General features: G+C 44.1%; 1 protein-coding gene across 1 annotated transcript; it reads right to left on the bottom strand.

Annotated features, from left to right (window-relative positions):
- Positions 1-3,290: 3,290 nt before the first annotated feature.
- RPL14 (ribosomal protein L14) lies at positions 3,291-10,532 on the bottom strand. The gene is made up of 6 exons (XM_075827144.1): positions 10,442-10,532; positions 8,999-9,100; positions 7,701-7,795; positions 6,871-6,970; positions 3,636-3,689; positions 3,291-3,439 (listed from the first exon to the last, which is right to left on the bottom strand). Exons 1-6 carry the CDS (start codon positions 10,442-10,444, stop codon positions 3,335-3,337), a joined length of 459 nt encoding a protein of 152 aa, XP_075683259.1. The 5' UTR covers positions 10,445-10,532; the 3' UTR covers positions 3,291-3,334.
- Positions 10,533-25,340: the final 14,808 nt, after the last annotated feature.

Below are 25,340 nucleotides of genomic sequence, written 5' to 3'. Positions count from 1 at the left end.
ACATCATAATGGCACCAACTGCTTCTTCAGCAAGACATAGTCATAAGTACAGGCAAATACGTCTATAGCGACATGTACCCGTTATGAATACACAGCTTCACTTCTCTTCTGTATGCCGCACAAATTTATTAATGTGGCATATTTCTAACAAAATAACCTTCTACCACGTCTCCTCTATTTCATGTGGAAACGTAATAAGAGTTTGAAGAAAACATATACCCATAGTGTCTGAAATGATACCCATTATTTCCTCCTTTAAAAAAATTTTGGTCCGCATGCCCACTACACCACTAGATGAATACCTTTAGGGGTTTAGTTTTTAAAATGGGTTCGGTTTTTTTTCGTTCAGGTGCTCAATGCCTCTAATTGCATGATATGGGGCCTAGAATTTATTCAATTGTGCCCTGAAAGCCAAAGGGTGCTCCCTCTCTTTTTGGCCCAGCCACACGTCTAATAAGCAGATTGGGGCAACAATGGGAGTATTTTTGAAAACAGGAGAAACAGGGTGATAGATTTTGGGGTGTGTTTCTTCATTCTTATGGTCGCTTTACACAGAAATCGGTCTTCAAAGTGATACTTTTATGAAAAAAGTGATTTTTTTTATTTCACCTATGCATTAAATTTAGCAAAAAATTGGGGTCAAAATACTTACAACACCCCTTAATAAATACCTTAAGGGGTCTAGTTTTCTAAATAGGGTCGTTTATGGGGAGTTTCTATCGTTCTGGTAGTTCAAAACCTCTCCAAATGTACAGTGGGGCCTAAAATATTTTTAAGCAAAATATGAGTCCTGAAAGCCTCCGGGTGCTCCCTTCCCTTACGGGCCCTGCCGTGTGTCCAGGCAACGCATTAGGGTCACAATGTCGGCATGTTTGAAACCAGGAGAAACAGGGTGATAGATTTTGGGGTGTGTTTCTTCATTCTCATGGTCGCTTTACAAAGAAATTGGTCTTCAAAGTGATACTTTTATGAAAAAAGTGAAATTATACTTTTTTACGCCTACTTTGCATGAATTCTTACAAAAAAAAAAACTGTGGGGTCAAAATACTTACAACACCCCTTAATACCTTAAGGGGTGTCGTTTTCAAATTGGGGTCACTTGTGGGAGTTTCCACCATTCTGACACCTATGAGCCTCTGAAAACCTGGCTTGGTGCAGGAAAACAAAATGTACTTAAAAATGTATGAAATTACTAAATTTGTAAGTCTTCTAAATTGCTCAAAAAAACAAATTTTTTTTCAAAAGTGCTGCCAAAATAGAGTAAAGAGATGGAAATATATATTTAATAAAAAAAATTGTACAGTATGTGTGTACATATGTGACATATTGCAGTTAAAAATAGGGAAAAGATCATTTACAAAATGTCTTCAATTTTTCTATTTAATTAATTTCCGCAAATCGTATCAGTCTACTTTTACCACTAAAATAAAGTACAACATGTGACGAAAAAACAATGTCAGAATTACTTGGATATTCAAAACTTTCGCAGAGTTATTCTCTGATCAAGACAGACATACCAGATTTAACCAATCTGGCTTGGTCATTAAGGTCCAAACAGGCCCGGTCATTAAGGGGTTAAGAAACGAATTAGCATAAATCTACAATTGTTCATAACTTGCTCAAAAATGATCGCTTTTCAAAATAAAAACCACTGCTGTTATCTACATTACAGGGCCCTTATTAAAGAGGCTCTGTCACCAGATTATAAGTATATTACAAAATTTATTTATATTACACATGCTGAAGAAAATAAAAAGTTCATCGAATGTTTAGTTACACTTTAACGTGTCAGCAGTTTTCCCCTATGCATGCTCATTGTCAGGTTTTCCCTGAACTCTACTCCAGAAGAACAAACTAGCTTGCTATCATATCTGTCGAGATCCTGCTCCCCTATCACACATACAGAAGCAGCAGCATGGAGAACATGACAGAAGTAATGTGTAGCTGGGAATCCAGCACTTGGTTAAGACAAAACACTTCGGGTATGTGTGCACGGCCTATTTTCGGGCCATAAACGTTCGAAAAATCGGAAGCAGAACGCCTCCAAACATCTGCCCATTGATTTCAATGGGAAAAACTGCATTTTGTTCCGACGGGCCATTTTTATGCGTGGCCGTTCTGCAGGTCACGAGTGGCTTAAAAAACGTCTGAAAATCAGGAGCGGTTTTCACTTGTAAACACCTCCTGTATTTTCAGACGTTTGAGTATGAACATACCCTTAGAAGCAGTGTGTGTCTATCTCCCTCCCCATAGACTTCTGTGGGCAGCAGCTGTAACTGTATATATACTCTTGGCTATAGCTATTTGAAGTCTATTCATGCTGTAGAAAAATGTATGTGAATGGTGTTTGTAGTATTGTATGGTAAATGGTTTCATATTTTTTTTCATGCCGAGTCTGCATTAAAAAACCAGCAACAAGTGCAACCAGCACTCCATTCGCTATGGAGCTGCTGGAACACCCCGGAAGTCCAATGCTTCTCATTGAGCACTTTGGGGGACTTTTGGTTCCCCGTTCTCCTGATCACTGGGGGTCCCAGCATTCAGAACCAGTGATGTATCCTGTATCTACACTTGTCATGTGTTTTGTGGGACAAACCCTTTAATGTAGTCTGTTCTCTTGTAAAGCAGCAATAACACACGTCATCACAACATGATCAGTATAGCAAAGACAGCAAGCAGAGATCTTGAAAACTAAAGTATTGATACAAAGTATATATGCAGTGATTAAAAGACACCACAGTGATCAGCTGATCACCACTGGTCCCAGCTTCTCCACAAAGAGCCGATTTCCTCTGTAGTGTCTGCATAAGGGAAAAGTAGTATTACATGGTAGTCATTCGGATGAATGGCAGTCTATGTAATGCATGGACAGCTGGAGTCCACCAGAACCATGGTTTCTTAGCTGTTCTTTACTCTGGCTCAGAGCAAGATCATGTTCAGATAGCAGACCTGGCCACTCTTAAGGCTCAATGCACACGATCCGTATTACGTGCAGCAAATCTGCAGCGTAATACAGTACCAGCATAGTCAATAAGATTCCAGGAAACCTCATGTACACGCTGCAGTATTTTTCAGGACTGAAATTGACCTGCAGTGTTTTTTAGAATCCGCAGCATGTCAATTTATCTGGAGTTTCCACTTGCGAAAAGTATCTGCCTAGTGCAAAAGACGCATCATAAGACACACGATTAGGTGCGGTTTTGGTGTGTATTTTTCGCAGCAAATTACGCAACATGTGCATGTAGCCTAAATTACAGATCACTTAGAATATAGACAAACATGAACGCAGATGGGTCTACAAATCAGTATTTATTTTGTCCATTAAGAGAAATGCTTATTCTTTTGCTTTTGCCTTCGGTTTTGCCTTCGGTTTTGCCTTCTTGGTGACCGTACCCTCCTTTGCAAGTTTCTTCATCTCATGTCGGATGATCTTGTTCCTCTATAAAAAGGAAAACAAACATGAAGATCTGCATGTATACATTTTAAAAAAAAATGCTACATTTTTAAAAGGGGTAATGGTCACATGTTTTTGTTTGGGTGCTCCAGTATTACATTAGATTGATAAAGATCCTGTGACTAACCTGTGCTAGGCATTCTGGAGTAAAGTGTACGGTTTACATACACAATAAACTTACCATTTTCTTTGCCTTCATGACTTTGTAGCGGTCAAAGTCGGTCATCTTTGCTTTCTGAAGAAAATTATTAAGATGTGTTAGACCAGACTAAACATTTAAAATCAATCAGCAAGTGGTGCAAGCTATGGGAGAAGGCACTAAATGTGGCAATGATTAGTAGCACCACCAAGATTGCCCATCATTCAATGAGAATTAGGAGTTTACACATAAAAGGTCTAAACACTCACATGTTAACTAGCAAGATCACCAAAACCCAATAGCCATTGTGCATTGCTTAGCCAGTCCCAGACCAGGCACTTTTCTTAATTTTTTTGTAAATTCTGGTTTAAGATTTTTTTCTCATTTAGTTATAATATGCAATTTTTCTCACTTTAAAATAGCAAATATTGCCACTAAAATAGAACCATTTTGTCCCCAACTTTCATTATGATCAGTTTTACATAGGGAATGGATAGTTTGGGGCCGTTGGAGGCAAATCTATAGCTGTGGTTTGTGCTAGCAGATTTTTATATTTTTTAAACACACATAAGGTCATAAGAGAACATCAGGGGACATTTTAACATTGGCAAATAAACAGTGTAATTTCCCCTGTAATTTGAGCAGATACATTAGCCCCAGTTACAGGGTAAATACAGCCTCATGACACTGTAGAGCTGAACCTGCAGCTATCTGACAATCATGTGATTGACGTGACTGGATTAGTAAGTAGCATGGCCCATTCCTGAACTGTATACACTGGTTGAGCTCCATGTACTCAGTGGCCAGGAAGGCCCCCACCTTCTTCTATGGGGAGTCGAGCTGTCTGATAGACGTTTCTCCCCCCATGCAGCCGTAGACCCATTTAGAAACATCTCTGCAGAGTTATATGCAGATGTCTCAAGTAGGGATGTCACGATACCAGAATTTGGACTTCGATACCGATACTTAGTTTAGTATTGCGATTTCGATACCAATTTCGATAATTTGCCAACAGTAATAAAAAAATATATAATTCTTCCGTTTTCTGATGAGGCGCGACGTGTCATGAATTTTGAATGCGCCTCACATTAATAGTAATTAATCCCATCATGTCTCAGTCATAATGGGTTAACGTGCGAGGTACATGATGGGGTTAATTACTATTAATGTGAGGCACATGGAGGTTAAATTCATCACACCTCACATTAATAAGTGAATGAAAGCAGTGTTTATTAAAAAAATTTTTTTACAGCGTATACATCATAAATGATGCAAAAAAATCGTTGTGCCGCCCTTACTGAATGTGTATATTTTATGTATTGAGACTTATTTTAATGTTTATTGTAAAAAGGGTGAATGTGTATTTTTTTTAAATTTAACAATACTTTGTTTTTACTTTATTTTTAAAATTTAATGTACTGACATATATCAGATATGTGCCAGTACATTAGCCTGTGCCCTAACAAGAAATATGGTAAGACAGCCCTGGAGTCTGTCAATAGACCCTGGGCTGTCTGCCAATATATGGTATGGCCCTCGATCTGTGACGCGATCCAAGGGGCATCCCCCCTGCTCATTTTCTCCTGAATGCTGCAGTCAGCTTTGATCTCAGCATTCAGGAGAATAGCGGCGGAGATGAGGTTTCTCTGATCTCCGCCGTTATAGAGCGGGGCTGCGGCTGTGTAATACAGCCATTGCCCCGCTCCTGACAGGAAGTGCGCGCGCGGTCAGCATGAGGAGGTGCGGCTGGCCCTGCACTAATGAGCGGCGGTTCAGGCATTGAAGACAGAACATGGGGGTGTTTTGTAGTGCACCCGCTATGTTCTGTCTTCTGTGCCGCCGCTCATTAGTGCAGCGCCGGCCGCATCGCATCATCCTGACCCCGCTGCACTTGTTATCAGTACTCCGGAGCGGAGCAATGGCTGTATCACACAGCTGCAGCTCCGCTCTCATACATTCATGTATTACTATACTGAGCTGTGCGGCTGCGCAGCGAAGTATCGAAATACAGGAAATAGCGGTATCGAACCGTTTAGGGATGCAAAGTATCGAAACAGTATCGAAGTTTCGATGCATCGTGCATCCCTAGTCTCAAGACGTTTGAGGGTCTGCAGCTGGTTAAGCCAATTTGAGGTCTAAAATAGTTAACAGGAAGAAAGTCCACAGTCTGTCTAAGGCTATGTTCACACACAGTATTTTGCCGAGTTTTTTGACGCGGAAACCGCGTCGCAAAACTCGGCAAAAACGGCCCGAGAACGCCTCCCATTGATTTCAATGGGAGGCGTCGGCGTCTTTTTCCTGCGAGCAGTAAAACTGCCTCGCGGGAAAAAGCAGCGACATGCCCTATCTTCGGGCGCTTCCGCCTCTGACCTCCCATTGACTTCAATGGGAGGCAGAGAAAGCGTATTTCGCGCTGTTTTATGCCCGCGGCGCTCAATGGCCGCGGGCGAAAAACGGCGCGAGAATCGGCGTGCAGGGAGAGGAAAATCTGCCTCAAAGTTCCAAACTGAATTTTGAGGCAGATATTCCTTCCCCGAAAATACTCTGTGTGAACATAGCCTTATAATGGTCTTACCTACTATTCATATTAGGGTTTATATGAAGAAAAAAAAAATATATATATAAAAAAAAAAAAGAAGTTGTATTGTAAAAAAGGTCTTTACTCTTCAGCTAGCCAAACTCTCCGATGCTATGCCTCCCAGCTCTAGCACATACATGCACCCAAAGGGCAGAGTGTGCATGTTTTTTCAGTGGGAGTGAAAAAAAAAAAAAAAAGCCACCACCAGGTACAAAGGATCCGGCATATTGAAATCTTACTACATTCTACATGACATCAGCCATGAAAGAGTGTGGAGACCTACCACCCCATCCACACATTACATAGTCGTCCAATACTTCTGAAATAAACATGTTTGGATGACTTCTCTAATGCAATCAGTCAGATTGTAAATCTTTGTAATACTTCGCATCTAAATACCGAACACAATAGGCAGGTGCTCCTGAGTAAGTGGAACAGAGGTTCATCACTTTATAAAAGCAGTCAACAAAACAAAAAATTTGTTTCATTACAGAGTCTGAAGACGACCAATGCAAATCCATGCAGTGTACACAATATACAGTGAAAAGTAATAGAGCTTTTTTTTTTTAGATGGAAAACCATCAATGCAGTTTTTAGATGAATATTGATACCTATTCAGAAACCTAGCACTGCTCAAACACATTTATACTCCCCTAGAGGTGGCAGAGTAGATCGCAACAGGTTATAAAGAAAACGTACCCTCTGTCTGGCATCAATTCTCTTGGCCCAGTTTGTTTCAGTCCATTTCTCATTAATCTTCTCCTTCTCCCAGGCGACGCGAACGCATTTCTGGCGAGCGCTAAAAGTCACAAGCCGTTTATAGTTAGTGGTTCAATGAAATGTGTAATGTGAAACATTCTTCACACTCATTAAAAATTATCTTTACCTTTTGCAATGATGCTTCTATGTATAAGCTATACATAGCTGAATAGCAGCGCTGCAAGTCAATTAGCTGGATCACGTGTGTCAGACACGCAGGACCAGCTTTTAGCCAAGCCGTCAGTAAAGCTGACCTGACATAATAGACTTTGACAGAAGGATACCGCCTCTATGTATACAGGATACAAAGAAGCTGTATCTTAAAATTTAATTTGTTATTTTATAAAGTTGTTTAGAATCTGAACACATTAAAAAAAAAAAAAATTTGCTTTAAAAGTTTACATATCCTTTAAAGAAAAAAACAATACATACATTATATGGATATACGTTTTCATATTCCCTACGTCGATGCAAAATGTATTCAAGTGCGCAATTTGTATGAACTTCTGCTTCACCAGCTTAGTGCTCGTGATTGGTGGTGGCCGCAGCATCTAGACAGGCGCAAATCTGACATTGAAGGCATAGCCTAAGGGCACTAACACTCAGGAGTAGGCCACCAATGTACTCTTACATCAATCACGTGCTACAGAAATTATTAGCATTTACATGCCACTGCAATAGCCATCCAGACTTTTACACCCGTCTTCACAGCACAGTGTAATGTAAGCTCTAGAGATAGATATATTAGTGATGTTCAATGTTATACACACCTGTGTGGAAACTTGAGGACAAAGTTGGTAAGTTGCATGCATTTAAAGGGCATGGACTGTCTCCTCACAGCAGTGCAGGGACCGTCAACAAGAGCCTGTAAAGATAAAGGAGGTTAAATCATGCAGAACCAAAAAAAATAACTGATGTCCAACTTAAAAGGGGATTTCAAGTAGGGATGCACGATGCATCGAAACGGTTTCGATACTGTGCATCCCCAAACGGTTCGATACTGTTATTTCATGTATTTCGATACTTAGCTCTGCGGCTGTGTAATAGTCATTGCCCCGCTCCTGAGTCTTGACAAGTGTGCGCGTGGTCAGCATGCGGTGATGCGGCCTGCATAGCACTAATGAGCGGCGGCACTGAAGACAGAACATGGCAGGCCCACTGCAAAACACACCCGTGTTGTGTCTTCAGTGCCTGAACCGCCGCTCATTAGTACAGCCCCGGCCGCATCATCTCATTCTGACCGCGCGCGCACTGACTGTCAGGAGCGGGGCAATGCCTGTATTACACACCCGCAGCCCTGTTCTATAAAGGCAGAGATCAGAGAAACCGCTCACTGCCGCTATTCCCCTGAATGCTGCGATCACAGCTGACTGCAGCATTCAGGAGAAAATGAGAAGGGGGGATGCCCCTTGGATCACATCACAGGAATCCCTGTGACGCGATTGAGGGACATACCACATATGGGCAGACAGCCCAGGGTCCATTGAAGGACCACAGGGCTGTCCTACCATATTTCCTGTTAGGGCATACTTAGGCAGTTGTCAGGAGATACAATGACAGTTTACAGCGTAATCTCGCGAGACTACGCCTGCTGTCCTGTAAATCTCAGACGCTACAGAAGCGACAGGATTCTGAATACACATCCCGCCCTGGCTGGAGGTAATGTATATTCATTGTCAGGACACTGCAGTAGCGTTATAGTGTGTTTATGTGACTGCAAATAGCGATATAGCTATATCGCTATGTGCTGTGCAAATGAATGGAGAGAAGTGTATGACGCTGATTGGTCAGCGTCATACACTTCTCTCCACAACGCCCACTTGGTCATATAGTAAAACACGCCCAGATGTCCATTGAGAAACTCATTAGCATAAAGCTAATATAGGTCATAACTCCGTCAAAAATGATAGTTTTTCTAAATTAAAAAACACCGCTGTAATCTACATTACAGCGCCGATCACATCATGTACAATATAGGCCGCTTATAATGTGGTGACAGAGCCTCTAACTTGTATTAATGCAGACACGTCACTTCTATTGGACAGAACCACATTTCGCTAATACTTACCCTGTTCTGGTCAATGACATCAACAATTGCCACTAGTTTGCCAGCATGGGGACCAAAGGAGACGTAGGCAACACGGCCAATCTGGACGTAGCGTTTGAACACCTGCAGAGACACGTGTATTATAGTTGATATGTGAAGTTAGCAGTCCGAGTAAATACAATAAACCCAAAAACATTACACACATTTACAAGTGCTTCAGGTGTATCAAAAAGCAATCTATAAATATATTAAAATCATAGGTAACTTCTGAATTCTTATTATCGAAAAAAAAAACCTTTGAGCAAAGAAACTAACTAAAGGCCGTAAGAATCTGTAATTGACCATTCAATATTGAAAACTTATTACAATATAAAGGGTGGCGGGGTCTAAAGGGGTTGCCCGGTTTCGGCAAGCTATACAATTTTACAAGATACTTTCTGTATAAATTCCTCACGGTTTTTAAGATCACTGTTATGCAGTAGGAACATTCAGTGCTTAGCACCAGTGGATACATTTCTGTCCATGGTCATGTGATGGACACAGGTGTGCTGCTCGTTACAGTAGGTTTATCAGAGCGGTGGAATTGTATCCAATGGAACAAACGTTCCTACTGAATAACAGCAAGCAGAGGTCTTGGAAACCGTGAGGCATTTATACAGAAAATATATTGGAAAACCGTATACCTTTTAATTATACAAAAAAAACATTAATTTGCTGAAACAGGACAACCCCTTAAAGTGAAGCTGTACCTTTGGAGATCTAAACAAGGGAATATACCCTGTACATTATGTACAGAAGGGTTGTTCCAATAATGGCCTACAGGGCGGTGCTATTTAACCCAATCTTTACAGTACCATTTACTGCACAATAATATTTAGCCCCCATTCTCCCTATTGAGTGCAGATTTTCTTCTCATACATATAGGTCGCTGACAAGTTTATAATTGTGACTCTCCTATTCAAGACTAGTCATAGGCCTTCACTGGATTTGTAGCGGCTATAAAATACACATGGCAGAAGATAACGAACATTGCAATACCTGTTCTATGAGAACGCATACTGTGACCGGGCTGCAATCACGCACGAGACACGTCCCCCCTCAGCAGTAGGTGACAGTATGAGGCGCCGGGAGTAGGCCCGGACCACAGAGATAGTGCGACTCACACTCAGCTACTAATTCAATTTATCTAACAATGCAATTTCACGACAAGCCGAAGGTCACGGAGAGGACCGCAGAACGGGACGGCTCTATAGTTGTACATTGTAGTAGTACTAGACGTCTGTACTCCATGCGGCCCCGGCCTCTCCTCAGTGCAGCGCCTCATACATCACCAGCGCGCACAGTTCTACCTTTACCGATAGCCCGTCCGCTGTTGAATCCCCATGACAACACCAATCTCCTTAATCCAAACCGGGAACCGTACAAAGCCCGCAGCATGCCAGAGCACAAGTCTACCCAACTCACCATGATGGCGTCGGCGAGCAGAAAGGAAGACGCTCCGGCAGCACTTTCCGGATAACCCAGGAAGCCGAACCAATGAACGAAGAGGAAACCGATTACATCACATATGCCAGTAACAAGCGGGCAGATTAGAAGGAGGAAGGGGACGGAAGGCTACGTTCATCTTTGATGTGATTGGATGATGTATGAACACGTGTTTAAGTGAAGTCTATTTCAGTTTTGTAGTGGAACAGCTTGTGGTGTTAATGTAGAGACATGTTTTCGTCTCTGCTAACATGGACGCTGCTGTAAGTTTGAATAAAACAATATTTTGAATCCTTTTGAAAGTCCATTAACCCCACAATGACCAGTTCATTTTGCACGTTAATGACCAAGGTTTATTTTTTGGTTTTGCACTGTTGCATTCTAAGGCCCTGTTCACACAGAGTTTTATGACACGCGAAAAACCCAGTGAAAAACGTGTCAAATGGAGTGCAGGCAGATCAAACTCTACCTAAAAATTCCAGACAGAATTTTGACTCAGAATTTTCTGCCTGCGAAAAACTCGGTGTGAACAGGCCCTTAGTCGTATACTTGTTTTTTTTATTCCGTCGACATAGCCGTATAAAAGGGATTGTTTTTTGCGAGACGAGTTGTATTTTTTAATTGCACCATTTTTGGTGCATATAATATATTGATTAACTTTATTTTAGGAAAGGATTGAAAATAAGCAGCTATTCCAGCATTGATTTTCACGTTATACATTTACACCGTTCACTATGCTGCGTAAATAACATGTTACCTTTAATCTATGGGTTGGCACGATTACGGGGATACCAAATATGTAAAGGTTTTATGTTTTCCTACATTTGCAAAATAAAAACCCTTTTTTAAAAAAAAATAGTTTTTGCATCGCCACATTCCAAGAGCCGTAACTTTTTAACTTTTCTGTCAATGTGGCCATATGTGGGCTTGTTTTTTGCGGGACAAGGTGTAGTTTTCATTGGCAGTATTTTGGGGTACATAGGACCTTTTGATTAACTTTTATTTAATTTTTTATGGTGGGAATGGGAGAGAAAAAGGAATTTTGCCATTGTTTCTTTGCGTTTTTTTTTAACGCCATTCACACTGCGGTTTAATTAATGTGTTAACTTTATTGTTTGAGTCGTTACGATCGCGACGATACCATATATGTGTTATTTATTTTTTTTACACTTTTATGGGAAAAAAGTGGTTTTATTTTATTTTTACTGTAATCTTAATTATTTTTTTTTGGTAAACTTTATTTAACTGTTCTATTTTTTTTTATTTTTGTCCCTTTAGGGGACTTCACCATGCGATCTGCTGATCGCTTATATAATGCTTTAGTATACCAAAGCATTATTGCCTGTCATTGTAAAATCCTGGCATGGCCTAATAGGCAGTTACTGAAGGCAAACTTGGGGGCCTTTGTTAGGCCCCCGGCTGCCATGGAAACCCGCTGATGGGAAGACATCCCTCTGTCAAACACATTAGATGCCGCTGTCGCTATTGACAGCGGCATCTAATGGGTTAAACTGCCGGAATCGTAGTGCCTAAGCCAATTCTCGGGATCGCCAGCGGTCCCACCGATCAGATATTTATCACCTATCCTATGGATAGGTGATAAATATTGATTATGGGAAAACCCCTTTAAACCTTATTTGTCACTTCTCTGCCCAAGCCTTCAAATTCTCCAGACCCATTTGTAATAAAATACTGTCCTCCTTTGTGTTAATTACTTTACACAGTTTAGTATCATCTGCAAAAATGAAATTTTTTCCCTGTAAGTAATAAATAAATATATGAAAAAGAATAGGGCCCGATATTGGTACCCCATTAGTCAGTGGCGGATTAAGTAGACCATGGGCCCTGGGCTGTTCCACAAGCTTGGGCCCCCCCCCCCCCTTCACCACCGCCCTGCCACACCGTGTCTATATTGAACACCACCTTTTTGTGCGAGCATTAACAAATGACCGCTACGATTCCCCTTGTCAAAGGGCTGTGTCCCTACATACTGACAGTCTCCAACCATCGCTGACAGTATCACACTGTGTAGGGACACATCCTCCTGACAAGGGGAATGGTAACACACATTTGTCAATTTTTCCTGGGTGCACAAAGACTTTTTATAGAATACAAGGATTTCCTATAATGGACATGTCAGGAGAGGGGACAGATCTATAAATCCAATGACTCACAAGTGATTTCTTCTCTGATGGGAGTCGTTCTCTTTTCCATCTAACACAGACCGCTATGGCGACTTCTCCTGATGACTGCAGAGTTTCCTGATGAGAAATCTTTGCCCCTCGATTCTGCAGCCATTTTCAGCGTCTATAGCAACACAAAAATTACAAAACGAAACACCCTAAATTGGTTTATACCCCCAGACCAAACCCTAAGGCCTGATTTACACGAGCGTGTGTGTTTTGCGCACGCAAAAAACGCGGCATTTTGCGTGCACAAAAGGCACTTAACAGCTGCGTGTGTCATCAGTGTATGATGCGCGGCTGCGTGATTTTCGCGCAGCCGCCATCATTATGACACTCCGTTTGGATGTTTGAAAACAGAAAAGCACGTGGTGCTTTTCTGTTTTCATTCAGAGTTTGACAGCTGTTGCGCAAATCACGCAGTTCGCACGGAAGTGTTTCCGTGCGACCTGCGTGGTTTTCACGCACCCATTGACTTCAATGGGTGCGTGATGCTCGAACAGCGCACAAAGAAAGGACATGTCGTGAGTTTTACGCAACGCACTCGCGCTGGGCAAAATTCACGCACTGTGTGCACTGCCCCATAGCCTAATATAGGTGCGTACGACACGCGTGAAAAGTACGCGCGTATATTACGCTCATGTAAATGATGCCTTAAGCAAATTAAGACCCCAGGTCCATACATTAAGGCCTCATGCACACGACCGTGTTCGGTCCGTGATATACGGTCCGCATGTCGGCCGCTTGTCCCGGACCGTACAAAGTACAGGGAGCCGGGCTCCTAGCATCATACTTATCTATGACGCTAGGTGTCACTGCCTATCCACGTAACTACTGTCACACACTAAAACATGATTACAGTACGGGACAGTAGTTCCGCGGACAGGCAGTGACCCCTATCGTCATAGATAAGTGTGATGCTAGGAGCCCGACTCCCTGCACTGTGTTCGGTCCGGGACATGCAGCCGACATGCGGACCGTATATCACGGACCGAACACGGTCGTGTGCATGGGGCCTAACTCAGACCAATAAATTCAGTCCCCAAGGGGTAACTAAACTTTTAAAAAACTTTTGGCGTGTCATAGTGATATTTCAGAAGTTTTGATCGATGGGGGTCCAAGCATTGAGACCCCCATCGATCACTAAAACAAAGCAGCAGAAGTGCTCGGGTGAGCGCTGTTCCACTTAATTTCTGATAGTGTTTCCCCGGAGCGGATCAGAACTTGTCACTATGACATATACATTTAAAAAAAAAAATTTAGTTATCCTTTAAGCAGTCAGACACCCCTCCCCTTGCAGTAAAATAACTCCTGAGGGCTATATGGGGAGATTATACTGCAGGGGGAGATCAGTGCGTCTGACTAACTGCTGAGTGCTCTATTGGAGGGTCTTAGCATCTGACTCCTATGGCTCTGGGGGGGGGGGTATCCCCCCTATAGTGACCTCAGCAGTCATTCAGACACTCTAACACCCCCCTTGCAGTATAATAACTACTGAGGGCTATGGGGGAGATTATACTGCAAGGGGGGGGGGGGGTTCTGAGCATCTGACTGACTGCAGAGGGCCCTATGGGTGGGTAACAATTTCACACACAAAAATTTAGAAACAAAACAAACACCCTATATACAATTCACAGTAACACCACACACTATATATTCAAACCACATACACACTATATACACACACACTACACACAAACTATATAGACTTACATTATACACACTATAAGCTCTATACACACAGCACACACACTATATAGACTTAGACTATATACACTATACACACACACTATATAGACTTAGACTATATACACTATACACACACACTATATAGACAAAGACTATATACACTATACACACACACTATATAGACTTACATTATACACACAGCACACACTATTTACACACTATACAATATATACACATATATGCAATATACACACACACACTGTATATACTTACATTTAACATACTATAAACCCTATACACACAGCACACACTATATAGACTTATATTATACACACTATAAACACATTATATACACCTACATTATACACATAGCACACACTATATAGACTTAGACTATGTTCACTATACACACACAACACGTACCAGAGCCCCTTCCTCTGCGGTGCTTGTGCTCTGGCAGCCTCCAGGACTATGATCATGTGACTGTGATGTCACCACAGGTCCTTCACCTCCTACTTGCAGTCTTGCCGTTATCAAGACCTCATGTTTAGAGGTTTAGACAGATGGGACAGTGCACAGCAGCACCGTTGAGCAGACTGTCAGGGAGACTCCAGCACCTGCCCATGACACTCTCTGACAGTCTGCTTTGTACAGCTAATGTGCTGTGCCACCGGCCCCCTGTTTCCTGGCCGCAATTGACTCCCCCTGAACATGCCCCACCCCCTTCATCAGCAGATGGGACCGATGACCCTGAGAATTCGGCCGGCAGCAGCCCTGGATAGTTTTTTTTAAACTTATGTGCGGTTTGGGCGGCCATGGGCCCCCTGGGATACTTGGGCCCCCTGGGATACTTGGGCCCCGGGCGGCCGCCCGAACCGCCCATATGAGGATCCGCCACTGCCACTAGTAACCGTGTACCAATTTGAGTGGGGTTCCACTAATAACCACCCCCTGAGCCAGTTATTTACCCAATAACACACATTTTCCCCCAGCCCAATCACTCTCATTATATGTACGAACCTTTTATGTGGTACAGTATTAAATTCTTAGGAAAAATCAAGGTATATGACATTCAATGACTCACCCCAGTACAGTCTAGAACTTACCTCCTCAATAGAAGCTGATCAGATTAGTTTGTCAGGACCGATCCCTCAAAGCCATGCCGATATGGAGTTACAGTATAAGGTTATTATCAGTGAGATACTCCAGCATAGCAACTCTTCGAAAAAAATTTGAAGCCCTTTGACTCACTTTTTTATCCCTCTTTTTAAATATTGGTATCAAATTTACTATGCGCAAGTCCTGTCGGAGAGACATGGTCATTATAAAATCCTTAAAGGGTATTAGGCTACATTCACATGAGCGTATCAGATTCATGCGCGTGAAAAACACGTGAATCTGGTCTGTTATACATCAGTGTGTTTTGCGAGGGGCATGCGTTATTCACGCACTCGCAAAGCACATCTTTTTTCTTTTTTATTATTATTTTCAATTGAATTGATGCGTATATCACGCACAGCAGATGTGCATCCATGTGCTGTGCGTTATTTTCACGCACCCATTGACTTCAATGGGCGATAGGTGCGTGAAAAAGGCACCAATATAGGACATGCAGTGAGTTTTACGCAACGAACACACGCTGTGTGATAACTCCTGCATGTGTGAATAGCCCCATTGCAATCAATGGGTCCGTGTGCTGTGCGTGATTTTCACGCACAGCACACGGACGAGTTTTACGCTCGTCTGAATGAGCCCTTATTCACACGAACGTGTCCGTTTTACGCGCGTAAAATACTCAGCATTTTCCTACGATTCAGTTCCGTGTGGTATCCGTGTACAGTGCACGTCTGCGTTTTTTACACGCGTATGTCATCCGTATGTCGCGTTTTTACGTCAGCAAAAAAAACTGGAGGAGGTGTTTTTCTTTTTCTCATAATTTCTTTAGCAACTGTTGCGTGAATCACGGACAGCACACGGATGTGCGTCCGTGTGCTGTCCGTGACTTTCACACATGCATTGACTTCAATGGGTGCGTGATGCGCAAAAAACGCACAAGAATAGGACATGCAGTGAGTTTCACACTGCGTGAAAAACACTGAATGTCTGAATGGACCCATTGAATTGCATAGGTCCGTGTGACGTCCGTTGTTTTAACGCATGTAACACGGACGTGAAATACGCTCGTGTGAATAAGGCCTTATGCACACTTCCATGTGCCGTTTAACGGCCGCTAATGACGGTTCTGTGAATCACGGACTGCACATGGATGGCTTCCGTGTGCAGCCCGTTGTTTCACGGACCAAATCAATGCAAAGGCCGAGACTGTTCCGTTAAAACAACGGGAGTATGCATAGCCCCTTTGACATTAATGTGTCAGGGTGCTATCCGTTAAAATAACGGATAGCACCCTGACGAAAAGAAACTGAAGTGGGAATGAGGCTTTATTGATCTTTATAAATTGTGTGCAAGTGGTTCAACTGCAGTGAGATTAGTCACTTACTAAGTAGTCTCTGTAGCTGAAATATCTCTGTTAGGGTTCATTTACACGAAGGTGAATCTGATCCGTGTGCTGTGCGTTGAAACAAAGCACAGCACACGGACGCATTGATTTCAATGGGGCTATTCACACATGTGTGAGTTTTCATGCAGCTAGTGTCCGTGGCATTAACTCAATGCATGTCCTATATTGGTGCGTTTTGGTCAATGTCAATGGGTGTGTGAAAACCACGAACAGCACACGGATGCACAATTACATTGAAAAAAAAGTGCTTGCGATTGTGGAAAAAACACATGCCACACGCAAAGCACACTGATGCTTAACTCAACGCACATGGACAGATTTCGGCACGTTTTTTACGCGAGTAAATCGATCACGCTCATCACGTAGCCTAAGCCAGTCTTACATGCAGTCACATGACCATGCTCCAGTGTTTATCTCCTGCTTGTGTGAGGTACTGTGCACTAAACAGTTCTCTCCCTCCCTTTAGTATGGACGTCACACCTTCCATATATCTCCATTTCTCCCAGCTGTCCCCCCTTTCTCCCTGCCTCTGGAGGGGGTTTGTTTCCTACGCTGGCCAGCAGATTTAGTGGCCAGCAGAGCTGTGTCTCAGTAGCAGATAGTGAGTGTTTACAGCACAATCCTACACCTTGTAAGGCCTGATTCACACGAACGTTGTATACGCCCGTGTACTGTCAGTGAAAACAACGGACAGCACATGGACATATGCAACTCAATGGAGCTATTCAGACATGCGTTATTTTTCACACAGCGTATTTCCGTTGCAAAATATATATATATAAAAATGTGCAAAAACTGATGTCACACGGAACACACACTGATGGCACACGGAACTGTAATGCAGGGAAAACGCTGCGTTTTTAGCGGAAGCAAAACGGACACATTCATGTGAATTTGGCCTAATAGAGGGCTTGCAGACAGCTGTAAATAAATGCAATGTTTGAATGGGTACATGGGAACTGTGGTCTTTACATGGTAATCCGACCCACAACAAGCGGCATCAAAATAGAAGTGCTGTACAAACCTGGGCAGGATAATAAAAATAACTACTTCTGTACCATGGTGGTACAGTGGAGGAAATAAGTATTTGATCCCTTGCTGATTTTGTAAGTTTGCCCACTGTCAAAGACATGAACAGTCTAGAATTTTTAGGCTAGGTTAATTTTACCAGTGAGAGATAGATTATATAAAAAAAAAAAAAAAAGAAAATCACATAGGTCAAAATTATATATATTTATTTGCATTGTGCACAGAGAAATAAGTATTTGATCCCCTACCAACCATTAAGAGTTCAGCCTCCTCCAGACCAGTTACACGCTCCAAATCAACTTGGTGCCTGCATTAAAGACAGCTGTCTTACATGGTCACCTGTATAAAAGACTCCTGTCCACAGACTCAATTAATCAGTCTGACTCTAACCTCTACAACATGGGCAAGACCAAAGAGCTTTCTAAGGATGTCAGGGACAAGATCATAGACCTGCACAAGGCTGGAATGGGCTACAAAACCATAAGTAAGACGCTGGGTGAGAAGGAGACAACTGTTGGTGCAATAGTAAGAAAATGGAAGACATACAAAATGACTGTCAATCGACATCGATCTGGGGCTCCATGCAAAATCTCACCTCGTGGGGAATCCTTGATCCTGAGGAAGGTGAGAGCTCAGCCGAAAACTACACGGGGGGAACTTGTTAATGATCTCAAGGCAGCTGGGACCACAGTCACCAAGAAAACCATTGGTAATACATTACGCCGTAATGGATTAAAATCCTGCAGTGCCCGCAAGGTCCCCCTTCTCAAGAAGGCACATGTATAGTCCCGTCTGAAGTTTGCAAATGAACATCTGGATGATTCTGAGAGTGATTGGGAGAAGGTGCTGTGGTCAGATGAGACTAAAATTGAGCTCTTTGGCATTAACTCAACTCGCCGTTTTTGGAGGAAGTGAAATGCTGCCTATGACCCAAAGAACACCGTCCCCACTGTCAAGCATGGAGGTGGAAACATTATGTTTCGGGGTGTTTCTCTGCTAAGGGCACAGGACTACTTCACCGCATCAATGGGAGAATGGATGGAGCCATGTACCGTCAAATCCTGAGTGACAACCTCCTTCCCTCCACCAGGACATTAAAAATGGCTCGTGACTGGGTCTTCCAGCACGACAATGACCCAAAACATACAGCCAAGGCAACAAAGGAGTGGCTCAAAAAGAAGCACATTAAGGTCATGGAGTGGCCTAGCCAGTCTCCAGACCTTAATCCCATCGAAAACTTATGGAGGGAGCTGAAGATCCGAGTTGCCGAGCGACAGCCTCGAAATCTTAATGATTTACAGATGATCTGCAAAGAGGAGTGGGCCAAAATTCCATCTAACATGTGTGCAAACCTCATCATCAACTACAAAAAAAACGTCTGACTGCTGTACTTGCCAACAAGGGTTTTGCCACCAAGTATTAAGTCTTGTTTGCCAAAGGGATCAAATACTTATTTCTCTGTGCACAATGCAAATAAATATATATAATTTTGACAATGTGATTTTCTGTTTTTTTTTAAAATATAATCTATCTCTCACTGGTAAAATTAACCTACCCTAAAAATTATGGACTGTTCATGTCTTTGACATTGGGCAAACTTACAAAATCAGCAAGGGATCAAATACTTATTTCCTTCACTGTATAAGGGTGAGAAAATTCCCACCCTTAAAGGGGACTTTGCTGCCCAAATGGTATATTTTTTTTTTTGTACTTCTGTCCGTATATGTATATTGATTTGTGCACTGTGATTTGTTGCATTTGTGTGCTGTTATGCTGGTTTTATCCCCTAGGTGGCATTCCCCCTAGGGAGCATCCCCATGTTTGATGTGAGAGTGTAGTGTAAGTAGTAGTGGGTACAGGCAGGAGCCTTTCCACGAGTGTCAGCAAGTAAGCAAGCAGTTAGCTAGTTGCAGCCTATCAGGTCTTACATTGCCGGATCAACCCCTGTATCAGGGAGGAGCACCCTGTGTCCTGTCTGCAGCTGCCTGAGCCTTTGTCTAAAGCCTGATGTGGCTGCGTGTACCATCAACACCGACATACTGTAGTAAATTCTCCATACCATTTTTGCCAAGACACACCTGCACCAGATGCCCTACCACCTGCTGGGGGCCACACCTTACATTGGCACCACCTTGGGAGCAGTCAGGCACATATAAGTACTTTTCTGTGTTTAGCTCGGGAAACTGCTTTTTTTTTTTTTTTTTAGAAATAAGGACCTATCACTGTACCAAAGGGGTTATCCCATCGGGACATATGGACATTAGGGCTGCGCGATTAATCAGATTAATTGGCCCTCAAGGGCTCTCACGATTCTGTTTTTTAACAGGATCATTGAATCGATGTCACAATCTGTCTGTATGTGGACCCACTGGGCCATAGCGGTATAGCAGCTGGCCAAACAGGGTACAAAGTCAATGTCTATAGTTCGGATAAAAGGTACATGTGGCAATTCAGACAGCAGCGATGGTTTAGGCTCGGATGGAACTCTGGCAGCAGGCAGACAACAGGTGCGGTGAAACACAGCGGATGTAGCAGGCGACACAACACGACTCCAACTCTGTACAGCACAGTAACACGGAAGCACGGGATACAGGATACAGGCAGCAGGAACGGGAACACTGGGAACTGGCGAACACTCAAGGGACCATTTGCAAAGACTGACACGGGTAGCTACAAACAATGCTCAGGCAATGAAGGAAGGGGCAGGTCCCTTCTTATAGTCCAGGGTGATCTGGGAGCAATCATCTCAATCTCACAAGGGTGTGCGCTCTGGCTCTTTAAGGCTGGACTGAGCTTGCGCGCACACCCTATTGGTCACTGCGGAACAGGACGGCCGCATGTGCTGGCATCTCTGGAGAGAAAGGCGTCGACAGGATGAGAGGAGTTCGTGGTCAGCGACCACGGGCGTTACAATATATTCTGTAGAGGCACCGTCGCGCCGTGATGCAAGGGGAAGCTCCGCCCCGCTGTCTTGTCACTGCCTGGTCCTTCCAATCTGCCACTGCTTCCCCATGGAACTGCTGTTCTGTACTGAACAAAATTATACAGTACGGAACAGCAGTTCCATGGGGAAGCAGAGACTCCTAGTATATAGCCACACTGCCCCGCTGTATATAGCACCCCCTTTGCATATCCCACCACCACCCACCCCCCTTGTGGATCGCAACCCCCTCCCTTGAAGATCGCAACAACCCTCCCTTGTAGATCACACCCCCCCCTTCCTTGTTGATCGCGCCGCTGTAGCTCCCACTAGGAGCTGAATCCGGCTGACACACGGATTGTTTTTCACGGTCCAATCACGGTCGTGTGAATCCGGCCTTAATGTCATTTATTAAAACCCCATTGTGGGGGAGATACTGACAGGGTCCTGCTCACACTTCAGACACTATAATGTTATCTCTCCCCAGAGTGCAGGCTCGGCGCTGTCTGCCTGGCCCTGCTACAATTTAGACTGCTCTCACCTGCAATGGAGTGGTCTGCTGCACATTACTGCGCCACTAAATGGTGTATGAAAGACTCCATGACACTCACCAGTAGAGATGAGCGAACCGGGACATCCGAACCCGGTTTCGGTCCGAACATCGCGAAAAGTTCGGTTCGCAGCGAATCCGAACTTCACCGGGTTCGGCCGAACACGTTTTGACCGAACCCGGGCGGGCAGAAAAAACATTACAAAAATATTATACTAATCGGCAGCCACTTGTCTCTATCAATCACTGATAGAGAAAAGAGGCTGCTGATTAAAAATAAAATAAAAAGCATTTCATACGTACCCGGTCGTTGTCTTGGTGACGAGTCCCTCTTCTTCCTCCAGTCCGACCTTCTTTCCTGACACGGCAGCCTGTGATTGGCTGCAGAGGCGGTCACGTGGGATGAAGCGTCATCCCTGGAGGCCGGCCTTCTGACGTCATCCTGACGTGCGTGACCGCCACTACATCCCTGGAGGCCGGACAGGAAGAATGTAAGTATGAACGTATTTTATTATTTTTTTTATTACATTAAAATTGTATTTTCCGCGCGCCGAGCATGGTACTGTCAAGGTTGCTGAAAGAGTTAGTGCAGCCCATTAACTCTTTCAGCACCCTGGACAGTACCATGCTCGGCGCACAGAAATTACAGACTCGGTCAGAACTAGTTCGGTCCGAATCGAACTTTTTCGTGAAATTCGGCGAACCAGCCGAACCGAACTTTTCATAAGTTCGCTCATCTCTACTCACCAGATATCTTTAGGACCATTGCTTTATTTTAGGAGCACAGAAACGATAAATCTAGAAACTTATGTTAAGGTTTGATCAGGGTCGGCCTTAGGATAGATGGCGCCCTGTGCGAAATTATCTTTTGGCGACCCACCCCATCATTAAAAAAAAATGCCCCAGAAAAAATATATAATGCCCCTTTAGTGCCCCCATACAGTTTAATAACAATATTTAATAATATAATATATTACAACCCCTTCAAGGACACAGTATTTTGTCCTCTAATTGTGCCCACATTATTATGCCATCTGTAGTACCCATACACAGTATAATGTCCGCTTAGTGTTCTCCACACAGTATAGTGCCCCCTGTAGATTTTGCCATACAGCCTCCCTGTAGACAGTGCCAAAATCCCTGACCTCCTCCTTGTAGATCATGCCATACAGCCCCCCACCTCCCCCTTGTAGACAGTGCCTCCAAACAAAAACAAAAATTGTACTCACCTAGGCCCCGTTCCCATGACGAACTGAGCTGCTCCACGATGGGATCTTGTAGCCTGGTGCAGAGTTTCCCAACCTTTTCGGACTCGAGGCAGCACTGGAAATATCAAATTTCCTCACGGCACCCCTACCAAAAATTGTTTTGAGAAAGACAGAAAACATACCTTAGGGTATGTGCACACGTAGTGACCAAAAACGTCTGAAAATCCAGAGCTGTTTTCAAGGGAAAACAGACCCTGCTTTTCAGAAGTTTTTTGCCCAACTCGCATTTTTCGCGGCGTTTTTCGCGCCGTTTTCGCGGCGATTTTTATGTCCGTTTTTGGAGCTGTTTTCATTGGAGTCTATGAGAAAACAACTCCAAAAACGTCCAGAGGGTATGTTCACACGGCCAAATTTCAGACGTATACGAGGCGTATTTTGCCTCGTTTTACGTCTGGAAATACGTCTCAAATACGTCGGCAAACATCTGCCCATTCATTTGAATGGGTTTGCCGACGTACTGTGCAGACGACCGGTTATTTACGCGTCGTCGTTTGACAGCTGTCAAACGACGACGCGTAAAAATACAGCCTCGTCAAAAGAAGTGCAGGACACTTCTTTGGACGTTTTTGGAGCTCTTTTCTCATAGACTCCAATGAAAACAGCTCCAAAAACGGACGTAAAAAACGCCGCGAAAACGGCGTGAAAACGCCGCGAAAAAGGCGAGTTGGTAAAAAAACGTCTGAAAAGCAGGGTCTGTTTTCCCTTGAAAACAGCTCTGGATTTTCAGACGTTTTTGTTGACTACGTGTGAACATACCCAAAGAAGTGTCCTGCACTTCTTTTGACGAGGCTGTATTTTTCCGAGTCGTCGTTTGACAGCTGTCAAACGACGACGCGTAAATAACAGGTCGTCTGCACAGTACGTCGGCAAACCCATTCAAATGAATGGGCAGATGTTTGCCGACGTATTGTAGCCCTATTTTCAGACGTAAAACGAGGCATAACACGCCTCGTTTACGTCTGAAAATAGGTCGTGTGAACCCAGCCTTACATCTGAAAATAGGTCGTGTGAACCCAGCCTATGGCAAAAAAAATCTGCCTCAAAATTCCTTCAGGAATTGACAGCGTTGTTTGACCTTTTTTTTTTGTGTTTTTTCTTAAGCCATTAAAGCTTAGGGTATGTGCACACGTAGTGACCAAAAACGTCTGAAAATACAGAGCTGTTTTCAAGGGAAAACAGCCCCTGATTTTCAGACGTTTTTTGAGCAACTCGCGTTTTTTGCTGCATTTTTCGCGCCGTTTTCGCTGCGTTTTTTACGTCCGTTTTTGGAGCTATTTTCATTGGAGTCTATGAGAAAACAGCTCCAAAAACGTCCAAAGAAGTGTCCTGCACTTCATTTGACTAGGCTGTATTTTTACGCGTCGTCGTTTGACAGCTGTCAAACGACGACGCGTAAATGACAGGTCGTCTGCACAGTACGTCGGCAAACCCATTCAAGTGAATGGGCAGATGTTTGCCGACGTATTGTAGCCCTATTTTCAGACGTAAAACGAGGCATTATACGCCTCGTTTACGTCTGAAAATAGGTCGTGTGAACCCAGCCTAATGCAAAAGACGCAGGCAAAAAAGCTCCAAACGTGCGCCGCAGGTATTTTCTGCCTCCTATTCATTTCAATTGGGGGTCAGAGGAGGAAAGCACTTGAAGACCATCAGCCCCCCACTCACAGTAAAATGACCATCAGCCCACCACTCACAGTAAAATAACCATCAGCCCCCCACTCATAGTAAAATGACCATCAGCCCACCACTCACAGATTCCCCCTGTAGGTAGTGCCATACAGCCCCTTGTAGGTAGTGCCACACAGCCCCCTTGTAGGTAGTGCCAGACAGCCCCCTTGTAGGTAGTGCCACACAGCCCCCTTGTAGGTAGCGCCACACAAGCCCCTTGTTGATAGCGCCACACAGCCACCTTGTAGGTAACGCCACACAGCCCCTTGTAGAGAGCGCCACACAGCCCCCTTGTGGATAGCGCCACACAGCCCCCTTGTGGATAGCGCCACACAGCCCCCTGTAGAAAGCGCCACACAGCCCCCTGTAGAGAGCGCCATACAGCCCCCTGGTAGGGAGCGCCACAGAGCCCTCTTGTAGGGAGCGCCATACAGCCCCCTGGTAGGGAGCGCCACACGGCCCCCTGGTAGGCAGCGCCACACGGCCCCCTGGTTCGTAGTGCCACACAGCCCCCTGGTTGGTAGTGCCACACAGCACACATCCCCCTGGTTGATAGTGCCACACAGCCCCCTGGTTGGTAGTGCCACACAGCCCCCTGGTTGGTAGTAGTGCCACACAGCCCCCTGGTTGGTAGCGCCACACAAACCACAGTCCCCTTGTTTGTAGTGCCACACAACCCACAGCCCATGATTGGTTGTGGCACAAAACCCACAGCCCCCTGGTAGGTAGTGGTACACCGCCCACAGCCCCCTGGTAGGTAGTGCCTCGCAGACCACAGCCCCCTTGTAGGTAGTGCCACACAGCCCACAGCCACATTGTAGATAGCAACCCCCCCCCCCTTACTGTAGATAGCGCCATTGTAGCTCCCTGAAGTTGCGGAATCCCCGTGTGGCCGGGGATTCCGCTCCTGGAGTGCTCCTTGATGTCTCTGTCAATATATTGACCCTGACATCAGGGGAAACTCCTGCAGCTGCAGCAGAATCCCCGTCCACCGCATTCATGGCTGGTGTTGCCGCTAGCAGACGCTATGGCTGCTACAGCACGAAGTGA

The sequence above is a fragment of the Rhinoderma darwinii genome, chromosome 5 (genome assembly GCF_050947455.1).
Source record: "Rhinoderma darwinii isolate aRhiDar2 chromosome 5, aRhiDar2.hap1, whole genome shotgun sequence".
NCBI lineage: Eukaryota > Metazoa > Chordata > Amphibia > Anura > Rhinodermatidae > Rhinoderma > Rhinoderma darwinii.
Note: the sequence above shows the minus strand (reverse complement) of the source record. Positions and strands in the feature narration are given on the sequence as shown.